At 39.6% G+C, this 24,188-nt stretch overlaps 1 protein-coding gene across 1 annotated transcript; it reads right to left on the bottom strand.

Moving 5' to 3' along the window:
• Positions 1-24,013, bottom strand: LOC117415109 (glutamate dehydrogenase, mitochondrial-like). The gene is made up of 13 exons (XM_034025081.3): positions 23,359-24,013; positions 17,236-17,316; positions 16,615-16,670; positions 15,309-15,372; positions 14,057-14,151; positions 11,072-11,251; positions 10,362-10,499; positions 9,261-9,398; positions 8,208-8,288; positions 6,935-7,058; positions 4,460-4,551; positions 3,110-3,172; positions 1-1,282 (listed from the first exon to the last, which is right to left on the bottom strand). Exons 1-13 carry the CDS (start codon positions 23,759-23,761, stop codon positions 1,163-1,165), a joined length of 1,635 nt encoding a protein of 544 aa, XP_033880972.1. The 5' UTR covers positions 23,762-24,013; the 3' UTR covers positions 1-1,162.
• Between the last annotated feature and the right edge of the window lie 175 nt (positions 24,014-24,188).

The raw sequence follows: 24,188 nt of genomic DNA, 5'->3' as shown, positions 1-24,188 counted from the left end.
TTAACTTCTATAAATTTTATTTTTAGTTTGAGAAAAAGGCAGTACAAATCGTCCCAAGGCAGATTTGAGGTGAAGGCTCACGTGGCAGCTTTAAAAACAAAACAAACAAAAAAAAAACTCCCGATTGAGTCCTTTATTTATTTGTTGCATGTTTCTCTCTCTCTCTCTTTTTTTTGTATGGAAAGCCAAACAGGACAGCAAAAGCGCTACTAATATAGAGAAGATTGAGAAGTCGTTCTAAAGTGGTTGGTGATTAAGACTGATGGGGGTGTGGGGGCTCCACTGCAACAAATCAAGATCTTGAAATTACATGATAACCTTTGGGATTCATTTTTGTAGATTTTGGTTTTTTTGTAAAATTTTCAGGCATTATTACGGGCTAAATGAATGTTGCATTGCTATTTGGACACTAGCTGTGAAACCAGAGACTAAACAAAAAACCACACACAAAACAAAAACAAATTGGCATTATGTGAAAACCTTGCTAGAATAACACATTTTTTGGCAAAGAGATTGTTCACTACCATACAGTATGTCCAAATTCACCACAGTGTTGATATGCAGCAGCGCAAAGCTCACAGCACCACTGGGTATTAATTCAATCTGAATCTCCTATTCGTACTGGGGTTCAGCTGGGCTTATTGTTTAAGCTCCTGTCCTACCTGCTGTTTATTTGTAAAGCTGTGCAAAAAGGCCGAAACACAAAACAAACAGCAGTCATATAAGCTGCACTATTACTGACCTGCTTTGGCAGAGCTAAGCTTGTTTCTTAACAGTGGCTCAGCCCTTTTTGTACACATCATGTTTTGCCATTGATACCGACTAAAAACAGAATGATAAAAAGACTGGAAGGAATAGTAATTAAAAAGGCAGAAACAGAACAGGTCAACAATACAAAATCAGAGCATATCTACTTTTCTTAAATGAGGCGGGGTACAGTTTGCAGTTTAGCTTTGGGCATGCTCAGAAGGCTAGTTAACTATCACTATATATACTTCTAATTAACTTTTTAGGAACACAAGAGTTCTCTGGTGGTTACATTCAGCGTAAATAAGTACAGACCGTATACGATACACAATATGTAAACGATTGATATGTTATGTTATAAAGGCTGCATTGGGTTTGGTCTGACGGAGAAGTGGGCAGCAAACAGACGGTTCTTTTATGTGAAGGTCAGCCCAGCCTCGTTGTAGACTTTGAAGACTTTCTCGATGGCGTTGACATAAGCAGCAGTTCTCAGATCCAGTCCCAGGTTGTACTTCATGCCGGTGCGCATGATTTGCTGGAAGAAAAAAAAAAAAAAGTAGCAAGACCCATCACTGATTTGAAATACAATACAATACAATACAATACAATACAATACAATACAATACAATACAATACAGCAGGGCTTCTCAAACTTGGGGTCCGAAAGGTTTCAAGTGGTGGATTCTTTTTTATAGATTTGTTTTTGCAAAATGTCCATGCACTTCATAGTACATCATTTCAGTGTACTGTATTTGCAATAAATCTGGGTTGTTCTTATATTAACTCATGTAGTAAAGTTTCAACCAGTCCTTAAAACATTGGTCCAAACAGTCCATCTAATTTAATTTGTCAAACCAACCAAACAAACAAACGTACGTCTTAATAGCGAATGATCTTATTATGCCAAATACAAAAGTTGTCCATCAGGACCATTACACGTACTGCAATTCATTTATTAGAGTGGAAACTACAAAACATAATACATTTAAAAAAAAAAAAAAGACACATTGTATTTGCCCTTCTCAACATCTGGAGTTACTAGAGAAGCATGAGCTTAGTTACAGCAATAAATAAATAAATAAAATCTGCAATTCCCTCAGTGTCAGGTATTACAAAATCAACCAGTACCAATCAGGCTGATAGAATTATTTTTAAAAATCAGGTCCTCCCCCCTCTTAATTATAAACAGGTGTTCCTTGTGTGAAGACACAGTGACTGTCAGTAAGAGCTGGAGTATGTGTCCATACCTTCGTTACCACAAGACTCACGCTTGCCCCGGAGCATGGGCCGAGATTAGAGGCATCCTGAACAAAAGCCTGTTATTTTAAATTTTGTTTTCTCCACCCCCACCCCCCCTCCCTTGACAATGAAATATTTTCTTTCCCTTTTTAAAAGGATAGCAGGATGTTGGGTGTTCCCTTGCAAACCTCAATGATTTACAGTTTCAAAAGCAAAGGAATCACCATGACCACGGAGATAGTATCAGTGCAAGGGAGGTGAATAAATGAAAAACAAATTGGGTTAAATTCCTCTCCTGTGAATCATCAGCAGGGATCCGCAACAACAAAAAGAAAATCTGTGTTATTCCGCAATTAAAATAAAAGGCTAAAATTAAACAGCTTGCCGAGTAGTAAAAACGCACTAAAGCAAACTGCAGCTACGTTTCAGCATGAATGCGAAGGGAGTGTGTCTCCTTCACCAGAAGCAGTTTTATTGAAAAAAAAGTATGTTTACTAAATTTAAAGCAAATTTGCCTGTGTTGATGATTACACATAGGATGTGTGTAATGATTTGGTTATAAAATAAATCACAAAAAAAAGCCTTGCATGTTTTTTGCAAATGTAAAACTAAAAATTCTCCCGACAGCATAGAAATTCCATGTTTTTCCACGTTATTCTGCAGCAAACAAATTCCTAGGATCCCTGATCATTAGCAACCCCCGAGTTGTTTTGGATACAGAAGCACCCATTAAACAAGTGCTTGCAGTGTGTGCTACTGAAATAGTACGTGTTTATAGAAATAAAACTAAAACTACACAAACAAATGCAGCTTGGCAGCAGTGTTATCCTGTGGTTGCATTTAAAAACACAGCCAACATAATTATATATTTCTTATCAGACGCCCTTATCCAGGGCGATTTACAATTGTTACAAGATATCACATTATTTTTTTTACATACAATTACCCATTTATACAGTTGGGTTTTTACTGGAGCAATCTAGGTAAAGTATCTTGCTCAAGGGTACAGCAGCAGTAGTACCAGGGATTGAACCCATGACCCTCTGGTCAAGAGTCCAGAGCCCTAACCACTACTCCACTCTGCTGCCCATAATGCAAACAAATAACCCCAATGATCACTTACCCTGGCTGACCGTTCCATGGTGTAGGCAAGGCCGGAGTGGACAATATCCTTCTCAGAAGCACCCTGGACACAGAAGAGATAAAACTCTGGGTTATTCACGTGCTGCATGCTTTAGCTGAATGGAGCTTTTGCTACCTTTGATATACCTTCTCTGTTTGTACTGTTTCTCATGCATCAGGGCATGTAGAGAGAAAGACAAAAAAAAATGTTTTGGAAGGGGGTTCTAGAATGAGATTACATCTAAAACATGTATTTATTGTTTTTTCAAAAAGCTGTATTTCATAAGGAAAAAAAAAAAAAAAATAGGTTTGTTTTACCAGTATACTTCATTGTATTAGCATCATGATTTAATCTTGATTCAACAGAAAACAGCATGTGAGAAAGCCCTGCTGTTGAGGCATGACCATCATTGATGAGAATGTGTAAAAAATTGAGAAGTACACAGAAAAAAAGGCATTTCACCTTTAAGTGTTTAAAAATAAAACCCTGCACAATTCTAGAACAAAGAAAGCTGCGTACATTTGAACTCTCAGGCTGCCATCTTGCGGTGACGCCCCAAGTAAAGACAAGTCATAAAAGTGCTTGCCAGTTCCAGCTGCCTAACCTGTTTCTACTGTAGTCAAAACACGCTCCCTGCGGTGCTTGCAATAATCCCTGTCGGTCTCACGCAATGCAAAACAAGCACTCTACAAAACACACTGTGTGCAACGAAACACAGGCAGATCACAGTGCTCTACCTCTAAACACAAAAAAACTAGAGATTTGCTTAATTGGTCATGCATGTTTGGTTTCAGTTAGGAAAGCACAAGAAAATAAATAAGCAGACAGTGAGGTACTGTATCAGTATAGAGATAATCGCCTTGATTTTTTTAAAAATTCTCTCAATAAGCAGTCATGTTTGTAGAAGTGTACTGGTAAACAGACTTGTAAACTGAAAAAAAAAAGTTAGGACTGTATCAAAAACATAGTACAAACACTAGACAAGGATTTTTAAGTATGCAATACATTACGATCTGAACTTGGTGCTCAAGTCAAACACATTTTAAAATCCTAGCTTGACACCTGTTTATTTTGCACTGAGCACTTACACTCTTTATCCAGTGCGTCGTTTATCTGCTTACAAATATACAATTTCTGGAAAAAAAATAAATAAGTCTTTGACCCGACTTCATTCATTAATGTGCATGTCCACTGAGACTTTGTGATCCAGACAATGTTAAATGATACGCATTAACAGAATATTCCATCATTATTATTATTATTTTTTTTTCTTAATAAAATTAATATCATACATGTGTACTGTATGGCATCTTTCTCTACACTTTATACAGAGCAACAGTAAATACTCACAGCTATCCTGGCCTGGAACTCTTCTGTAGGTACAACTGGAAGAGTCCCACCAACCTTCCCAAACTTCCTCTCCAGACTCTCCTGGACAGACACTGTATGAGGAAACAGAGGAAATGTTATTCACGGATCTGAGGGTGCAACATACAAATTCTCAAGGATATTCTAAGACCGTTCAACAGCCGGGTACGTGTCACACCTGTGTGCCTGTCCGAACCATGTACTGTCTGCAACTCACATAATACTGTACCTCCACAGAACTGCTGACAACTATTATAGCTTGGTTCAGGCTACACATGCTTTCGTTCTTTGGTAGACTCTCCCCATTCATTAGATTTGCATTCAAGTAGTTTGTATGTACAATATTGCCGTTAGCGCAAGTCTAAAAATGTACTTTGGAAATCCTACATGACATAATATAAACCTCTTGTAAGCAAGGTCTTCATGAAAACTAAACCTATGCTTCAGCCCATCATTCTCCCTGTTCAGCACTGGAAATTATACAGGAATCACTGTTCTGTACTGTGCAATTACTGACAACGCATATTTAAAAACAAATGTAAAATTACTTATTAATTTAAACATCTATAGAACACTACACAGACAGAGAGAGAGCGCGAGAGAGAAAATCTGTACAGTTATACCAAAGTCGTCAAGGACAAACACTTTCAAAAGGAGTGAATGATCAATGCTTTAAAATCCGATTAAAATGGATTAGTTTTATGGATCGGTTGATGGACTGTGGTCTGCAGTATTTGATACAGTTATGGATATTTCTAGATGGCTGTATTTCATGCCTTGAGACTAGTTTGTCCTTTCCTTATATATCTTCCCTCCAAGTTTATGTAAAGCTTTGCCTGCTATTGTTATCAAGCTAGGGATTAACAAAAGAACCGTGTTTGCTTATGTAAGATTATGGTCAGAGAAAAAAAAAAAAAAAGCTAAATACCAAAGGTATTCTCTTAGAGAAAGTCAACAAAAACATAAGAAAATTAACGCAAGAGAGAGATTGGACTATGCTCAGTTTTCACAGACAGCTGTGGATGCGAGCAGTGTTCCTTGCCAGTCAACCTCTCCCCTCCTAGACATCAAGCGTTTAGTCTCATTAGATTTGCCAATAAAGAAAGACAGAGAGGATGGAGGGAGGAAGTGCTGGGAATACACACACATGGGTTAAAAGGCTCTATAGCGCAGACACACAGTGCTGCCTAGATCGGATATTTATTACACTGCGGGTTGGGATGCCACACCCCATTCAACCCAGCACTACAGAAAGAGAACAAGAAAAAGAGAGAATTATCAATAGAAGAGTGTGCAGAGCCAAGTGCAATTTGTTTTTGATGGGTTTTTTTTAATGCCCTTTTCCCCTGCTTCCCCTCCCTTAATGACATGTAGTTTTCGAGTTTCTGTGCTATTCAGATTACAGTAAATCAAGTTTTATTTGCCTTTATTATGCAGGCCCATTAAATCCCAATTTACAATAGGACTGGTGGGGAACTAAGTTGGACACCCCCGCTTTAGAAAGAGTCAGCACTAATGAATTACTCCAAGTAGAACATATGGAAAAGTAAGCATATTTAAAAAGATTAATTAAAAACAGCTGTTTTCAGTTAATTATTTTTATTTTAAAAGGCAATGGATTTATTTTTTAACATTCATTTAAATTGATTTGAGCTCTCAAATAACTTACTGAGCTAGAAACTAAACTGGTTCATCTCAAGGGAATATCCTGGTTAAAACCATTCCAAAAAAAATATATTATATATATATATATATATATATATATATATATATATATATATATATATATATATATATAAACACATACACACACACACAAATGTATTGCTACCATGCATGATTCAGCAGTTTGTGCTTTGTTGTCTTGTGGTTTAATGAATTGATAAAGTTTAAAATGACAATGTGGTGCTCCATCTTGTGGCTCACAGCTGCACAACTGAAGGCTTGGCTCCGCATGCAGATTTATTGCACAATAAAAGGTTTACAAAAAAACTCCTCCTTGGCATTTTCTTTTAATTGACTTAAACTGAGCATGTGAACGATCGATTAATTACACGCCTGGTGTTTTACTGCATGTCCCGTATGATAAAGTCTACCCAAAAAGAAGATGAAATAAGGAACTTTTGCATAAACGGAGCTCTACATAAACACCCAGACAATCACAGCTGCTTCAGTAAATGCATTTGTCATTTCTAAAACTGACTCTTCTGCATTTAGCCTTTACAAGACAGGGGTTGAAACTCACACTAGGAAGAAAAATGTATTTACACTCAAACTCCTTGATCCTGAGAATTTAAAACACACTTAATTGGTAGTTCTGAAATCCAGAACTGGGTCCAGCAGGCTTAGTGAGAGATTCAAGCACACAAGACATTGAGAAAAACTTCTAGGTCAAAAGACGTCTGACCAGTTCCCTGCCTGCCTCCCGCAGCCCCCACCCCCTCCAGGGTGACTTACTGAGCAGGTGATAGTTGGAGTCTCTCTCGTATTTGAAGGTCAAGCGGCCGTAGCTCACATGGTTCAGATTCTTCAGCCACTCAAAGTACGACACGGTCACACCACCAGCGTTCAAGTACAGGTCCTGCAGAGAGACAACACAGACAATACCTTCATTGCAGAGGCATTACAAAACAACTCAATTAAGCAACTCAACTGCTTATTGTTTTGCATTATAAAAAGGATAAAATGTAAGTAATACATAGTACCTGGAGCACAGTATACAATCAGGACTCTACAGTACCAGTTTTTCTGTTATACCACTTAGTTATATGAAAAATATAGGAAAGAATAAACATATGTATTAAATGTACATTCATCTGGAAATCTTCATCTAATTTATACTATGTACTTGGATTGTACACTTTGTGATTTGACTTTCTGTAAATTAATGTACTTGTTACAAACCCCAATAAAAAAAACCCTTCAAATTATACACACCTTTCATATTCCCCAGACCTCAATTCAGACAAAACTCAATGTAGAACCTGGCAGGGACCCACCATTACACTTTGTTTTATTAACCCCCCTTTCCCTCAAATCTACTATTTATTATTTACATTAATTGCTTTTAAAACATTTTTTTGGTTTTTGTTGACTAGGATGAATGAAATTATTACAGCTTTCCTGGAGTGGCTAATATCATTTAACTGACTTGCAGAGGGCTTACAATTTTTTTTTGCCCCTTGAAATTTAAAATTACTTTTTAGTCTTTGCTCCTCTCCAGTAAACCCACATTACCAATCTTTTCTTTCACCAACAGATATAAATAAATAAACACTGCCAAAGCTGTGGTTTCTTGTTTTGCATTAGCTAGTTCTCCTGAGAGCATCTGGATTACAGAAACAAAACACCACATATACTACTCAAATATTTTATAGGACAGACTAGTACTTATATTTGTATTGCTTAGTTTCAAAGAGGGTACGTGATTGTGTGTGTGTGTGTGCACTGATCAATGAATTGATTGCAGCACGGTCAGAGTGGCAGGTATGCAATCCCATGCTCTGCTGCATCCTAATCTATTGCACATTAACCTTCCCTGGCTCTCCACAGCCCCTCCACTGATTCATTTCCTCAGTAGCCTTGAAAACCAGGAGGATGTGGCTGCTTCTGCTGCAGTCAGGAGGTACTAGTGACTGGTGAAGCGTTTCGTAAGCTGTATCTGGGCCCATCGCTCATACCCTTTAGGCGGACGAGTGTTCTGATTGTGCATGCCCCTGTGAGCTCTTACCGGAATAACCATGATGTTCCTCTCCAAGAAGATCTTGTCTGCTTCAGGGGTTGTGGGCCCATTAGCACCTTCAGCGACAATCTGAACACAAAGAGGTGGCCAGGATTACACACAGAGGATGGATCACAAAAATGACAAGTTCATGCATTTCAGCAGCAGGGTATTTTAGGGCAGGAGAAAACCTAGAAGCATTAAAAGCAAACTGTGTAAAGGAAACAAGTGTACATTGCCAAAAGGTTTGTGCGAAGGGGCTCCCAAGTGGCGCATCCAGTAAAGGCGCTCCGCGTGGAGCGCAGGATATGCCCTATAGCCTGGAGGTCGCCGGTTCGAGTCCAGGCTATTCCACGGCCGACCATCGCCCGGGGGGACAAGGGCTTAGGTCGGCCAGGGTGTCCTCAGCTCACCGCACACCAGCGACCCCTATAGACTGGCCCGGCGCCTGCGGGCTTGCCTGTAAAGCTGCCCAGAGCTGCGTTGTCCTCCGACACTGTAGCTCTGAGGTGGCTGTACGGTGGGCCTGCAGAGTGAAAAGAAGTGGTCGGCTGACGGCACACGTTTCGGAGGACAGCGTGTGTTCATCTTCGCCGCTCCCGAGTCAGCACGGGGGTGGTAGCATTGAGCTGAGCCTAAAATAATTGGCTATTTCAAATTGCGAGAAACACGGGGTAAAAAATAAAATTAAATTAAAAAATAAAATCAATTGGCGACTACTAAATTATATATAAAAACAAAAAAAACCCACAAGGTTTGTGCGTGCTTCACAGTCAGTGTAAGTAGCGACAGTTTGAATGGCAGTGTGTTCATAGGACAGGGAGAATAGCTCTCTGTGTGCTGGTGTGTTGCTTGCTAGAACTGAATAGCCGCATAGAGGGCACAGTTCTGTACGAGTCTTTATCAACGTCTTTAATAACTTTGGAAATGAATTGGCAGAAACACCTATTAGACAGTGAAAATATTGCCAATGTATGGCAGCACAGTTGTGAAAAATCAGTGTGGGTAGCAGGTATAAAGAGAGTGGGGGTAGGTTAGCTATGCTCTCGCCCTCCGCCTCACCTTGGCCTTGATCTTGTGTGCGTTGGCCTTGGTGAGCTGCTTCTCGCTGGCTGCAGGGATCAGGATATTGCAGTCCGCCTCCAGGATGCTTCCCTCGTAGGGGGTGGAGTTGGGGAACCCCACAATCGTGCCGTGTTGCTGGAACGGACAAGAAGAGAAACGTTACCAAAAACTAGCATGCTTTTATTTGTTTATTTCAAAAGGGCAAAAAAGTATAACAAATAACATGAAGTTTATTTCTTTATTTATTCATTACCAGGGATCCTAGTTTTCCACAATAAAAAAAGAAACTCTGATTATAAAAAAAAAATAATCTGCGTTATTCCGCGAGTAAAAAAGGGCTAAAAATGAGTTTTCCAGCCACATTATAAGACACACAAACAGTACTATTGGGTAACAGTTAACACAGGAAGTATTCATTGTTCTTGTTACACTTCTTGTGTCTCTATGTTGTATTTTAGTTTACAACTTTAGTTCTTGAACTGTAACCTTGTGTAACGGGGTGACCCATGTCACTTTATTTAGGCACGTTTGATTTTGCCTTTGTTTGATTGTAGTATATTCACGTTTAGATTTGTCACATTGATTTAATGTTATTTAGTTTGTTTTATTTTAACACGTTTATAAAGCCCTTTTTTTTTTTTGCACGTTACTTTGTTGCAGATTTGCACAGATCTCACTGGCACGTTGATGCTCTCCTGTTCTCAGCCCCCATAGGTGCTAATTGAATAATTTGAAGAAGCTGAGCACCTGGTATAAAAGTTCCTGATTTCATCCATTTGAGAGATTGTTTTAGTTATTCCGCAGCAAACGGATTCCGAAGATCCCTGTTCATTACACAACAGTAGATGGCCTTCAAAGTGTGCTTTGGTTTTAATGGACTGCAAACGCAGTACCACAGGGACCCTCCTAGATGGCGACCTTGCCCCAGTTTTGTCTTGGTGGCTGTTCACACGGTGATGTATTAAAGAAAACAGAGAAAAGTGATGATCATGTCCTCACTGTTTGAAGATGAATTGTTACAACCTTGAACTCCAAGATGACCCACTCTGGCTAGGAAAGGTTGTGTATTCCTGCCTGGAAGAAGCTTGTAGTCCTTACCAGCTTGTAATCCTCCAGCTCTTTGGGGTCAATGCCATTGGGATTCCAGATGGAGCCGTCCACCTCCCCTATACCCACACACTTCGCTCCATAGCGATGCAGGTAGCGCATGGAGTGCATACCCACGTTACCGAACCCCTGCCAGGACAAAAGAGAGAGTCAGAGGGAAAAATCACAAAGGCCAAAACACATACACCCAACAGTAACAGAAACTAGCAAAAACCTTACTACTAAGGGATGGGTTGCAAAATCACTAAGGACAATGGCACTCCCCTACCTGCAAACAGACAAAGAATTAAATGTGATTGAGATCAACGTGATTTTAGCTGCTGTGCTCCAAAAAACGGAAAGAGATTTACAAAATAAAACACTTAGCAACTAAGTAAATCCCTGCGTAAGAATTCAGAAAAGACTTTGATAAACCCTGCACAACAGCAACAGACTCTCCAAGCATTACATTAATTTGCTCTGCATGGGGATTTTACATAAAGCTGACACTGGCTGCATGCCGCATTTAAATAAAGCCTGACGTCTTCTTAAATGAAAATGCAACAGCAAATCCTTATTGTAATTTACTGTTAATATTGCTCCGAGTTAAAATCCCACACAAACTATACAAAGCTGGGTATCATGCAAAGTACATCACAACCTCCTCTTGATCCTGTATCTAAAGCCAGCCCACCTTCCTCCTTCCTCTCCCAGTACAGTACCTGAATGACGAAGGTCTTGTCCCCAAACCCTGGGCTCAAGCCCAGCATGCTCATGTAGGAAGCCTCATTGATGAAGTTCTCGATGCCGTGGAACAGGCCACGGCCCGTGGCCGAGATCCTCCCATGGATCCCTCCCTGGCTGATGGGCTTCCCAGTCACACAGGCGTGGGCGTTGATATCCTGCAGAGGACACACAGCGGGGGAATGGTTACATGGTTACACCGCCACAGCTGAAATGAAATGATTAATATGTTACTCGTGAGGGGAGGTCAATGGTGTTAGATTTGCCTAGTTGAAATACTGCTTAAAGCTTTTCTGAGCCTCTGTGGAGAGCAGCTGGCATTCAAAGCAGCTGCTTCTTTAATTGTTTTTGCAGCTCTGCAATGGGAGGTAGGGCAGGTTTATCATACAAATGGGGGGGGGGGGGGGGGGGGGACTGACCGTTTTAAAGGATGTTAAGATAACCTCAAAGTTAGACACTCACCCTGTCCTGGGTTTCAAAACTACTTGAGATTTATTGCTTTAATGACCAAATTTGAACAATCAGATATCTGTTCAAACAATGGTCACAGATAGCTGCTGCATGGATATTTCCAAACAGGTCACCAATTGAAGTCTGATGGCCAAAAGGTTGGTTACTTTAACATCCATAATGATTAAACAATAGTGCTAAATGTAGACTTCCCAATACAAGAAGGACACACTGTGGTAGAAATGTTAGTCATTGAATTTATTAAAAGAACATTAAAAGAATTGGTTCTTTGTTCTGGTTTGTGTATTTACAGCGTGTTACGAAGGGTTATGGCATGCGAGCCGCTGTGTAAAGGCTTAGTTGTTACCCTTCTGATGTGTTTTGTCGTTTCCATGGTATCCTTATCTGTACGGAAATTCAGAGGCTTCGATTCACAGAGGGGCACTGTTCACACGAAACAAACCCACTGCTACTCCCAGAAGTTACAAGATGCTTATATAAATTGTTGTGGTTTTCATTTTAAAATGACCTTTTTGTGTGAGTGTGCACAGTCTTACAGATGGATATGAATTTCTCTTTGGTAAATGCATCAAAAACAGAGAGGCTTCAGGAAAGTTCAGGTTTTCAAACACATACTGGTCCTGAGTTTCATAACTACCCTCGATATAGTATTGAGATAATCAGGAGACAGGAGCTAGAGCAATCAGGCCAATCTTAAAATAAGTTGCTCTTCCTCTAGAGCTGCAAGAACCCTTAATACAGAGGCATGCTTGGTGTACTTTGTTCAGAAAAACAAAAATCTGACCTGGTACACCACGACACAAAACCAGCCAAATATGACCCTGAACTTTTTGATTTTCGAAAGCAGCCTTTTCTTAAACCCAGGTCAAACACAATGTCGATATTGTTTGCCTTTTAAAAACCTAAAAAAAAGGTCAAATAAATAAATACATAAAAATAACCATGTTGCCATTTAGAAGGCTTTGTGAGTTAGAGATCAGTTTTGTTTTCTTGGTTAACTATGGGAACTGGGCTCCAGAAACCAAATTTCAGCACAATCCTGATGGAACTTCCTCTGTTTCTGTGGCAACAGGGTTTCCTGTGCAGGCCAGGGCAGCTGAAATCACCTTCAGAGAGTATTTCATTTGGTATGGAAGGGCAGAAGCAACATTTTTACACAAGACAAACTTCTCAGTTAAAAAAAAAAAAAAGTGGGAGATGATAAATTTCAATCTTGGCATGGCAGCTGAACCTTTTTCCTCTCCAGAAATGAAATGTTCTTGTTACAGGGAAAAAAACAAAAAAAAAAACAAAAAAAAAAATACAAAATACAAACCACACACAACACAAAACGTTTATCCAGAACTATAAAACCCTCAACTGGTGTAGTAGACTATGCAGAAATACTAAAAGCTTCCTTTAGTATTGCTAGAGTGGTGGAGTTAACAGCTGGGGAGCAAACACTAAGGCTCAAATACACTGCACACATTTTTATTCATATATTAGAATGGAAATTAAAGGTATTGGCACACTTCAAATAAACAACTCAGAATTGAAACAATTTGAAGCCATAACCCTAGAAAGGAGTGTGGAATTAAGTTTTGACAGAGAGGATGGGTATGTAAGGTTTTGTTCGGAGTCCACCACAAGGCGGAAGGCACACAAACTTCCATTGGATGCTTGTGGGGGGGATACTTAAAACTGTGTGCACGATTTAAACACTTATACATTCAAAAAAAATAAAATAATAATAATTAAAATTGTTCTTAAGAATAGCCAACACCAACCAAGATTTGATCAGGTTCTTCACTAGTAAAATATTTATTTATTCTCATCACCACATGCCCCAAATGCGATTTAAAAGAACTCCAATGAGGCAGCACAGACAACACACTGCAACTCAGAGCTGATCCTTCAAGAGCTGAGGGGGTGGATGAAAGAGACAGAGGCTTCATACATTATCCCCAACAGATGATGTACTTAAATAAGATGGCATATATAACCAGGGACGTGTGATGAAGGAAGGACCCCTGCGTCATCACCGATTTATATTTGGGCTGCACAATCCAGACTGAACCATCTTCACTCCAGTTAACCATAGCTCAGCTAAGAATCCCAATACTGGGTGTGCTTTTTCATGTATTGATAGATAAGGAGATAGGACACATTTATTTATTTATTTATACCAAAAGAAAAACCAGCCCCAATACAAAGCCTAACCTTTAAATGTTATGAAATTAGCCACAGCAACATGAGGTGCAGGTGGGAGCAGTAAAAATTAAACATTGCGAGCAGCTGCTGGTTTTAGAACACTGAAATAGACATGGAATTCAAACACTGAAGACTTCCCACAATCCCTCACCTGTGTGACAATGACCTCCACCACCTGCTTGGATTGGGGCACAGAGTGAAATACGGAATCATTTCAGCATAAAGCTCAGCACTTCGCAACACTGCAGGTGACCATTACAGACCTCATGGCTGAGTGTTTAATAAGCATGGCAGTTACTCACGTTGTGCCCCAAGGTGTTGGCGTAGGTGTCTGCGATCCAGGACATCTCCCTCTCTCCGGTGCTCATGTCAGGGGCAGGGACATCAATGCCAGGTCCTGTCAGGGAGGGAAGGAAACCACGATTGACAACTCCTACTACAGTGTCCCTCTTTCCACTACCGGGAATGGAAATAAGACTCCCATTGCATAGTAGTTTGAGCCTTTCCAGGTTCTACAGAGAGCTTAAACCAGACACGTCTGAAATGGTTTCCTTTATGCTGTTTATTTAGCTCATAAGAAAACATGGAATTCATTAGATTGCTAAAAGCAATGGAGGTCTTATTTTCTTGCCTACAACAGTGATGCAGCACCACCACACTAGAATGCTGTTTCCCTCTACCACTTGGACCACATTCTTTTTTTAAAATCAGTCCAGTTAGTTTTTCTCTCAATGACTACAATTGGGATTGTCTGCCAGTTAAATTACTATTTATTTTTTTGAATCCACACCCCCCCTTCCAGGTTTTGGAGACCCAATGTCACACAGTTATTAAATGAAACAGATTGCACACAACTACACACAGCAATACTTCCAATAGAGTTGTCATACACTCTCTGTGTCAGGTCAGATTACTGAGGGCGGACGGGAATAATCCATGTCACAGGACTTTTATATATAGACCAGGAAGAAAGGGAGGAGGGATGGAAAGATAGAAACCCAGCTCTGAGAACAGGAGGTTATTTCTGATATCCATAACCACGTGAACTTGGCAGGCTGAACTGTGACATGGTTTGGCCTCCCTGATTTATTTATAGCCTGGGTGAATTCCATGGGTCCCAACTAGAGATTACAGCAATCTCATTCTCTCTTTGAACCCTCAGAAAAAACAACGGGGCATCCTTTCTGTAGTCTGGTTACATCACAATGTAAATCACGCAAAAGACAACCAATCGTTTTGAGTGTAAGGAACCAGTGCATGCATCATTGCATGCCTGTGTTCCAACCTGCTCCCTTAAACTGACAGGACAAACCATCAATTAAGCAAATTTAGGACCTGGCTGGAAGAAAGTCTTGAAATAGAATACACTAAAGTGGAGGGGACCAAGTTTCCGACCTCTGCTGCAGGGAGTCTTATTGTGTACGAGATGTTGCACAGTTTGAGCAGTCAAAAGCAAAGCAACATATACAAGTGTAATACAGGTCAGTATGGTTAGAGCACGGATTAAAAAAAAAAAAAAAGAACACACACAACTCAATGGAGAACTTAACTTACCAATAAAGCCCTTCTTTGCAAGCTCAAGTGTGAATCGTCTTGTGATTTTTTCCAATTCGGTGTCCTACACAAGACAAAAAGGACAATATTGTTCATTTGAGTGCTCTTGTGCAGTACACTTTATAAGCTTTATTAACTTTGACATCACTGATCCGCCCCCCTTGCATTGTGATGGGAATCTTTTGGGTCTTCACTTACCAATTAAAATCAGAATATGCAAGCATTTTAAATGCAATTCAACAGATACATTGCTACATATTATTTCTTGTACCAGCGCAGTAGGCCCAATTGCTGCTAGACCATTTGAGTGAGTCGGACCTACAGCACAGGAAGACATTAGTAACCAGGAGGTAGCAGCAATGTTTGAACTACAGTTGATGTATTTACAGTAGCTGCTGAATATACAGTATGCACATCCAGAATACATTTAAAAAACACAAGCAAACAACCTAAAGATCTTTAACACAAGAAAATACATGTATTAGAACTCCAACTTTGTGTGAAATACACTTAATAAACTGCAGTGGAAACTGATTACTGGATTTGTGGCCAGTCCTAGGAAACAGAAAATGTGACACTGATTTGTTTTGGAAATAAACCAGTCCAGTACTAAAAGGGGCAGCAGGCAGACCCTACAGTACACACCTTAGCCCCTGCATCCAAACAGAGCAGAGACTCTTTCTGCTAGAATCCCACAGTCCTTCAACTCAGATGCCAAGAACTAATTGCTCATCTATGGGAAACGCATGTTCTTAGTAAGGGCAGGCTGGCTGGAATGGGAAGAGACAGCCCAGAACTGGAATTACAGCAGGTACGTACCTCAGCATATTGTGGAAAGAGCAAGATGCATAGAAAAGCATGGTGCACAGACAGAACCAGGATTTATAATGTACACAGCGCAGGACAGCTAGCCAGTGTTAACAGATGGCCACTCTATTTCGTATTTATCTTTTTGGTGGGGGGGTAGACGGGATGGACAGTAAATTTGACCCACTTAGAAACCTTATTTTCAATAAGGTTCTGACTTCCTAGCAACTTTCACATTGTTTTGTAAAAATGTACTCAAGTAATCGTGCCAACAAATACCAAATTACTGGTGAAGTGTTTTAGTATTGAATGCCATTCAAGCTACAGTATTAAACACATTGAATGCATTTCTGATCTACTTCACACACAGTTTGCTCCAATTCCTTTCTAAAAAGAATAAAACAGTTGTTATTAAACTTCTTAATTTGAAATGTATTGACTTGGAGCAAGAACACCACATGTAGCTGATTAAGACCGGAATGCATCGAAGAGGACTTACAGAGTAATTTCTTGTGTTGATTTTCACTCCTGCCTTGGCTCCTCCAAACGGTACATCTGAAACACAAACACGAATTAGCTGGATTCTGATACAGTAGGGTATCCTGATCTAGGCCAGGGAAGACAGCAGCCAGGAGTCATCGACACGCTCTGCCTGAATCTGGGCTACGAGGCCTGAAAATCAACCTTTACAGGCAGTGGGCACGCATTTCTTCCAGAGCCTGGGTCTGCCTGCTGGAATACTTCTCACTTTCATTCGTTTTGAACATAAATTAAGACCTTTCGACAGAAGACTACTTGTGGAAATGTTGGTCTAATTTTATAAGCAAGTTTCGTTACCTATAGATACTCTGTAGGAATGCAAGTTCTGAGTAACGTCTTAACGAAAAACATTTAAAAACTTCAACAAATTATAATGTTTTTGTTACCAAATCAAAAGCCACCATGAGAAGCCCCCCATTAAACACACACAATTGATGTACATGGAAAAGATTAAATTACCTTAACACAGCACACATGCTAATGTATAAACACTACAACTGACCTCTATATTTGACAATAGCTAAACGTTTAAGGCTTCAAAACATTTGGACTCCAAACTGTTAACATCGCTAATACTCACCAACAACGGCACACTTATAGGTCATCAGGGAGGCCAGGGCTTTCACCTCATCCACGCACACATCCGCGCTGTAACGGATACCTGCAACATAAAAGCAAGAGAGATACCGACTGAGAAAATTAACTTTGCAATCGTTTCTTATTGGTCTGCATCATTATCTACTATTGGCATATTTTTTCCTTTCTCAATCTGTATTTTACAAAATCTGAAAACAAGAGTCGTTTCCGCACTCCTGTTTGATTACACAACATCAAAGGATTGGGGCAGAACTCCGAAACTACTGGAGCCATTTAAACACCAGAGCAAATGTAAAGCCGACATCTATTTTCAGGCACTGCTTGTATACAAAACAAGAGCAACTGTGGAAAATGAAGTTTGATTGGTGCTTCAAGTTTGTCACTACTTTAAGGACACCCCAAGGTAAGTTTCGATCATGTTTAGAGTTAAAGCGTAAAACAAATTTGGCATAAAACACACCCTAAAAGGAGGAGTGACTTCAGCTGCTAAGCAATGGATACCTTAAATCAAAACCAAGTTAATCTAGAGTGTCAAAAACAGTATAGTCTCTCTCCTTCCAGACTCTCTCCTCTGGAGAAAAAACAGCCCAGCAGCACATTCCCAGGCCCAGACACACAGGTAACCGTGGAAACTCGGGCTGCTCACTGACCTCAATTTTGAGGGGTTCTCACAAACATCATTCAGATTGACATAGACGCTCTCACTGTGCACGTTTCAGCTAGTATCTACTGCTCCAAGCAGCATCGCTGGAACTAACCCAGATAGGTATTGTATAGAGTAGTACTTTCGCCTGGCCTTCTGGGTCTCCATATACATATATATGCCAAACGTGTGATGTACGTGCAGACGATTGTCTTCACTAGGTACATATCTCTGTCACAGCAGATTTCATCCCCAGTGAGGGAAAAGAAGATTAACCTTTTTGTAAGATGGATCACCAATATTGGTGCTGTAAGCTGCACTCCCATGTTCTACCTACGTCATCATCGAACCTGCATCATAGGGATCGTTCTGTGCAGTAACCGGTCCCTCTGAATGCAGAAGAAATTACAGCGGAGTGCCGTGTCTGAGGACTGCATTGCATGATTCACTTCTTGCCGCATGAGAGTTTATAATTATAGATCAGCACTTTACACAGAGCGTGCAACAGCCACTGACGGAACAACTGCAGTGAAGGAGAGCAAGCGCTGTAAGAATATAATGGACTAGTGCTGCGGCCAGCACGGGTTTCTGAAGTTAAAATATTATTTCAAAACTCAAACGAATACTCTCATTTAAAATGAATAAATGACCAAACTAAAAATGTATACCACATAAAAAACATCTCGAGACAAAAATAAAACAAACCCAATATCGAATGACTTTTTAAACAAAAAGGATAGAAACTCTGTACAGTAGAATGTGTGGGTAAAGTACAACAGGGCAGGATATGACATGGCTCACAAGGCAAAACATTTAAATTGCTGTTGTGGTGGGATCAAATATCTACATCAATCTATGTCGCTAGAAAGACTCAATATGATGGGAAGCATGTGTGGGAAGAGATAAGGTGGACATTTTCTGTCTTCCAATGTTTTTCTAGGAGCAGTGAACACAGTATAAGGTACTCAAAGCAGGGAAACTCAACCTCAAACAAAGTATCTAGACCTCTAACAAAAGTCTGTATTAACATACATGCAGCATTATCTATTAGTGCTAGCCAAGGTTTTGAAAACCATTTTCTTATCTCATGTTAGCACTAGCATTATTATCACAGGTCTGTTGAGGATCTTATTGTTCCTTGTATTTTATACTTCAGAAGATATTTCAAAAGGCAATACTGTGGATGAAAAGCTGTTGCTGCTGCTGCTTCCTGGTGCCTAATCCTTCAGGTGTTGCAGTTCAGACTTACAATGGTCTAGTTGCAATCAACAGCATCAGTAACCAGGATGCAGCAGTTTGTCTATAGCTTTGTATTTTAAAATACGCGCGTATTACAGAACAAAGAACTCTGTGGATTCAAGGCAGCAAATTCAACAGTAGCTTCAACGGTATATTATAATTATAGAGAGCAGTATTTGGGTAAATCATTGAGCCTGCAAATGCAATAGAACATAAACAAAAGTATGGTACACATTGTGTATCCTGAATTTATTTTCTTTCATGTGCTGCAGCCCCAGAGTAGCTGCAGTCTTCATTTAGTTGTTTAAAATGGACGCACAGCCCTGCCTAAAACAGAAACTGGAAAGAGATCCCTGTCTCAATCAGCACGCTGCTAAACCTCAAGCACGGTGACTCACCCTACTGGCTGCCTGTTTAAATGTTGTTTTGGAGAGGGAGTTTGCATGAAGAATACATTACAGTGGATACAAAAAATAACAGGGTGTGGTTCTGTATGAATAGAGTGGGCTCTATACTGTGAAGGTTTGAAAAACACAGTATTTAATACAGAGTTATAAACAACTTTATCCTTTTAAAACAAAGTGCCACCCTTTGTGCTATTCCTGCTGTCTGGCGAAACAGACAGGACTTGAACACTCAGGCAATTAAACTATTTTTTTTACCATCAAGCATCAAAATGCTTAAAACCAAAAATAGAAACATTTTGATGACAGCAAATCCCACAGAACTAAACCTTGATACAAGGAAGTAGTCAGGAGTCAAAACTACTACGATGGTACTATGTTCCACTGTGAGAATGCTTGTACTGGCAAAATGTCACCTTGACCAAAATTCCCAACAAATGCTGACAACTTAATTTAAAACGAACGTAAAGTAATATTACAGTGTCCTTTTAACATTGTGTTTGCGTCTGTGGGTGGGTGTTAGAGCACGAGTTAACAGGAACCCTGTCATTACTGTGACATGCAAGAACGGCTGGGTGCCTTTGGCTCAGGTATCAAAGCTCACAGCTGACCCCCACCTCTTTGCGTCACATGTTTTACGTCAGTTAGACCAGCGGCTGGTCAGAACACAGAGTATATGAAGATTAAACTATAATTATTTATTTATTTATTTAATTAATATATATATATATATATATATATATATATATATATATATATATATATATAATCTCTTCAGTTTTGTGTTGCCACAGTACAGGTTAAAAAAAGTATTATCAATGTTAAGGCAGTCACAAAATGCAGGATTGTCTCAATTCGGCATGTTTTAGTTACACTCAATTTGAAGCTTAGAGACAGTTTTGGTTAGAACCCCCCCGGGTGAAATGAATACAGCAATTATAGCACAAGGATCCCATAATTAGGCATCAATAAGGAGCAGATTAGCTTTTGATTTTCTGAACAGATTTTAATCCCCTTCCTTTGGCTGAAGGAATAAGGAATGTAGACAATCAGTGCCAGTACATTACAGATTAATTACCCTTGTTTTTTTTTTTTAAACCTAGAATTCTTTTTTTTTTTTATAATAAATAAATTAAGGCAGAGTCTGTTCATTTTTTAAATGTTTGCAGCACTTGAGAGAAGGTTTAATGGCAAAAAAAAATTAAAAATAAAAATAAATAAAAGCATTCTGCTCAGTAAAAGATCCTGGGAAATGTAAAGCTTTATGGTCAGTCAGCAGTGCAAAGCAGCAGCTACTGTATTTGAGACAAGTGCTGTATCAGTAACACAGGGCAAAGTTCAGCTCTCATGAGACAAATCCTACAGGGTCAGCTACAACTCAAACATTACATTGTACAAATCATGAATAAAAACTACTGGCAAGCACAAGATTTTACCATTATCAGACTTGTGTATTTGGGCATAAATATTGGGCTGTCTCAAACTGTAATAAATGTTGTTAAATTGAATTTAAAATACACCTCTAACATGTTTTTTTTTTTTTTTTTTTACTTAACAGGCCTTCTTATTTATTTTGGTATAATCTCACCAATCTGAGCCGGTTGGACCCGGACCCTTTTCACATTAGGGTCAGAGCTATTTTCGCCTGTTTTTTTACTCTTGTTAGATTTGTGGCTATAACTAACTATAAAGGTTACAGGTACATGTCATACATGAAATGAATGTGCATACACTAGGCTTTCATAGATGAGGAGTGAAATAGTCAAACTCACAAAAATCACAGCAAAAGAGAGCCCCTTTTTAGAAAAAAAACATTGTTTGTAAAAAATATATTTTAGCACGGCCAGCTCAAATCTGACAAATAAACATGTAGGGAACAAAAATTGAACAAACTGGGTGAAAAAATAAAGGAATTATGGCCATATACAGAAAAAGGACCAAAGGCAACCAAACAAAACTGATTAAATGAAAATGTGCAAAAGAAAACAAAAAGAAAAAAAAATTCAAATTATTCATCCCAGGCACCCTGATCATGTGGCACAAGATGGGGTTGTTCACTGTGGCTTGAATAGCCACCAAGGTGGCGACAAGGGCAACATAACCCTAAACAGCTCTGGTCTCGTGCCTCAGATCCACAAACACGAAAAACAAATAGGTCCTTGTGCCTTCGATGTTGCCATTTCTCTTATTTTGTAAAGATTTTGTGTGAAAATGTTTGTTACTGCAGCAACATTTCAAAACACTTGCAATCAAGGCTATCTCCTGAAATGGTCAACTACCGGAAATACAATACACAATACCTTGTTTTAAAGGTCTAAAGGTTTTGTTTTAAAGGGCCAGGTCGCTTGTGGGATTCAACATTTGGCAGACCCTAAAAGGTTAAAGATTTGCTCCAAAGTACGGATAGTAATCTGCACATCTTGTGTAGTTTATGCTCTTCCAACTTACATTTATACATAAAATCCATAATAAATCCCTGGGGCAAGCTGTAACATTTTTTAATTTTAACTTGCTTTTGGCCATTTCTTCATTAAAGTTACGTACAGGTCACTGTTCAGTAATGCATGGATTTCAATTGACCTGTGGGAAAATCAGTTTCTATTTAACTTACAATAGCAGCATGGTTCAGATTATAGGTCAGTTCAGGCTACCACTGTATGGCTTCGAGACAGCATACTGTATTTTAAATAAGGATCCACTATAGCACCCAAATAATTCTTATGTTGGTATTACAAATGGTTTTAAAAAACATAAAATTAAGAAATTAAAAACAGGGGGTATTAAACCTGTACCTTCTTGTTTCTTTACATTCTGTAAATCCATTTCAAGTAATGGAGTCACTCTGGTTACAACAGAGGGAGCTTAAATGATACCATGTGCAAAGTATTACCACATGTGCAGGCAATATACATTTGTACATGATCCTGCACCTCAGAATGCATAAACAAAGGGCCACTTTGGAAACTAAACAGAAATGCATTAAAAGCTCTTAAAATCAGTCAATCATGGCCTCTCAAACTAGAACTTCATTTTAGAAATAATCACCTCACCCACCGCTGTTATGCGTTCCATGTACAGTAACATACATAATGTTGCCTACATTGTGGCAAGAAAGAGTGACCCTTATTCATTTGATGAAAAGCTAATACTTTTGAGATACAGTAATGCCAATTAAACTAAAAAAAAGTCATCTTGGGGCATGCCCTGCCTTATAGTTGCAATTCATAACATTTTTATTTGCCAGGCAGTTATTGTGTCATATAAGAATCGATCATTTGTACCAGATAACAGATTGAGTTTGTGTACAAATTAAAAACAGCACTCTCTCTCAGAAGGTGACACTAACCAGAAGCATTAATAATATCATTCATGGAGCCATTTGTAGTATAGCAATAATTAATCAATACAGTAGGTGTAATTTACACACACTATCTATCAATATATATAGCCCATTTTCACACTGTAGTGGAGATAGATACGATATTATAAAGTGCAGTACAGATGGAACATTTTAAAATGAAGTTCCTTAAATTGCCTGGTTTCTGTTTGAGTATGAACTCAAAGTTAATGGAGTCAGAAAGGTCATCTAACAAAACTGCATGCATTCGTTAGTCAAACTAATGCATTTTACACGAATTATTAAAATGAAAAAAGAAACACATGGGTGTTATTACTTTTAAGTACTTTTGAGTGCCTGTACGTTTTTTTTTTTTGTTTATTTCTGCTGTACTCGCTAATCTGCGTTCGCACATAGACGCTCCTCCTCGCTTCACTCCGACACACACTTTGTTACACTCCGAGACAGACTCAGTTCCCTTACCTCCTTTGCACGGGGTCCTGTGCTGGCTGTGCTGGGCTCGGTAGCCCTCGATCACCTCCCACTCCCCGTTGTCTCGCTTGAGAGGGAATGACACGCTCAGTATGTGGTTGCAGGGCTTTATAATCTTGAGGATTCCCCGGACCCGGTGGCGCTTCTGCTGCTCCGTTTCTTTATTTTTGAGGTCCTCCACGAGCTTGTCCTCGACAATACTAGCGCCGCGGTCGAAAAACCCTTCTACCATCTTGAAGAAGTTGGGGTCGTCTTCCTTCTGGCCCCCGACTGCCTCGCTGTAGTGGCGCACCCGCAGCAGGGACGCGGAGGCCGGCAGAGCGGAATCAGCGCAACCTGAGGCCAAAGCGGAACCGGCTCCGCGGGAGACAAGCTCGCCCAGATATCTGTACATGGTTATTGTTGTTATTGAAAAAATGGAGACGAGGTAAGCTGTCTTTGTTCCTGTTAAGGCTTTTTTTTTTTTAAGTCGGTGGGGGTTTATGTAAATATATATTTTTAAGTGCTATTAAGGTTGTTTAAAAAGAAAATACAATATATATATATTTTACGAACAAGACATCAGCTCCTCTCCTCTTTCTACACCGTCCTGTTTATCGCTGATGACAGCCCTAATTCCATCCCCCTCGATTTAAAAGGGAGACAGCGGCTCGCTCCCAATCCCCGGTTGGCACGCGGAGGGGGAGGGCTGGGTCGGGAACGCGCTTTCTATGATTCAGAAGAAACACCCGGGGGGGAGCGCATGGTGTCTATGTTAGTAGAAAGTGGAACACATAAGAGAAAGTTGAAGTCCATTAGTTATCGCTCATGAATAGTGTTCT

This window comes from Acipenser ruthenus, chromosome 7, assembly GCF_902713425.1.
Source record: "Acipenser ruthenus chromosome 7, fAciRut3.2 maternal haplotype, whole genome shotgun sequence".
Classification (NCBI taxonomy): domain Eukaryota; kingdom Metazoa; phylum Chordata; class Actinopteri; order Acipenseriformes; family Acipenseridae; genus Acipenser; species Acipenser ruthenus.
The sequence above is the reverse complement of the archived record's forward strand: the minus strand, read 5'-3'. Positions and strand labels throughout refer to the sequence as shown.

Coding starts and splice junctions, on each gene's coding strand:
- LOC117415109 (XM_034025081.3), bottom strand. CDS start 23,761: ATGTACAGATATCTGGGCGAGCTTGTCTCCCGCGGAGCCGGTTCCGCT. Junction 10,500..11,071: donor ACAAGACCTTCGTCATTCAG/GTACTGTACTGG, acceptor TTGTCCTGGCAG/GGGTTCGGTAACGTGGGTAT. Junction 8,289..9,260: donor CACACAAGATCAAGGCCAAG/GTGAGGCGGAGG, acceptor CTTTGTGTTCAG/ATTGTCGCTGAAGGTGCTAA.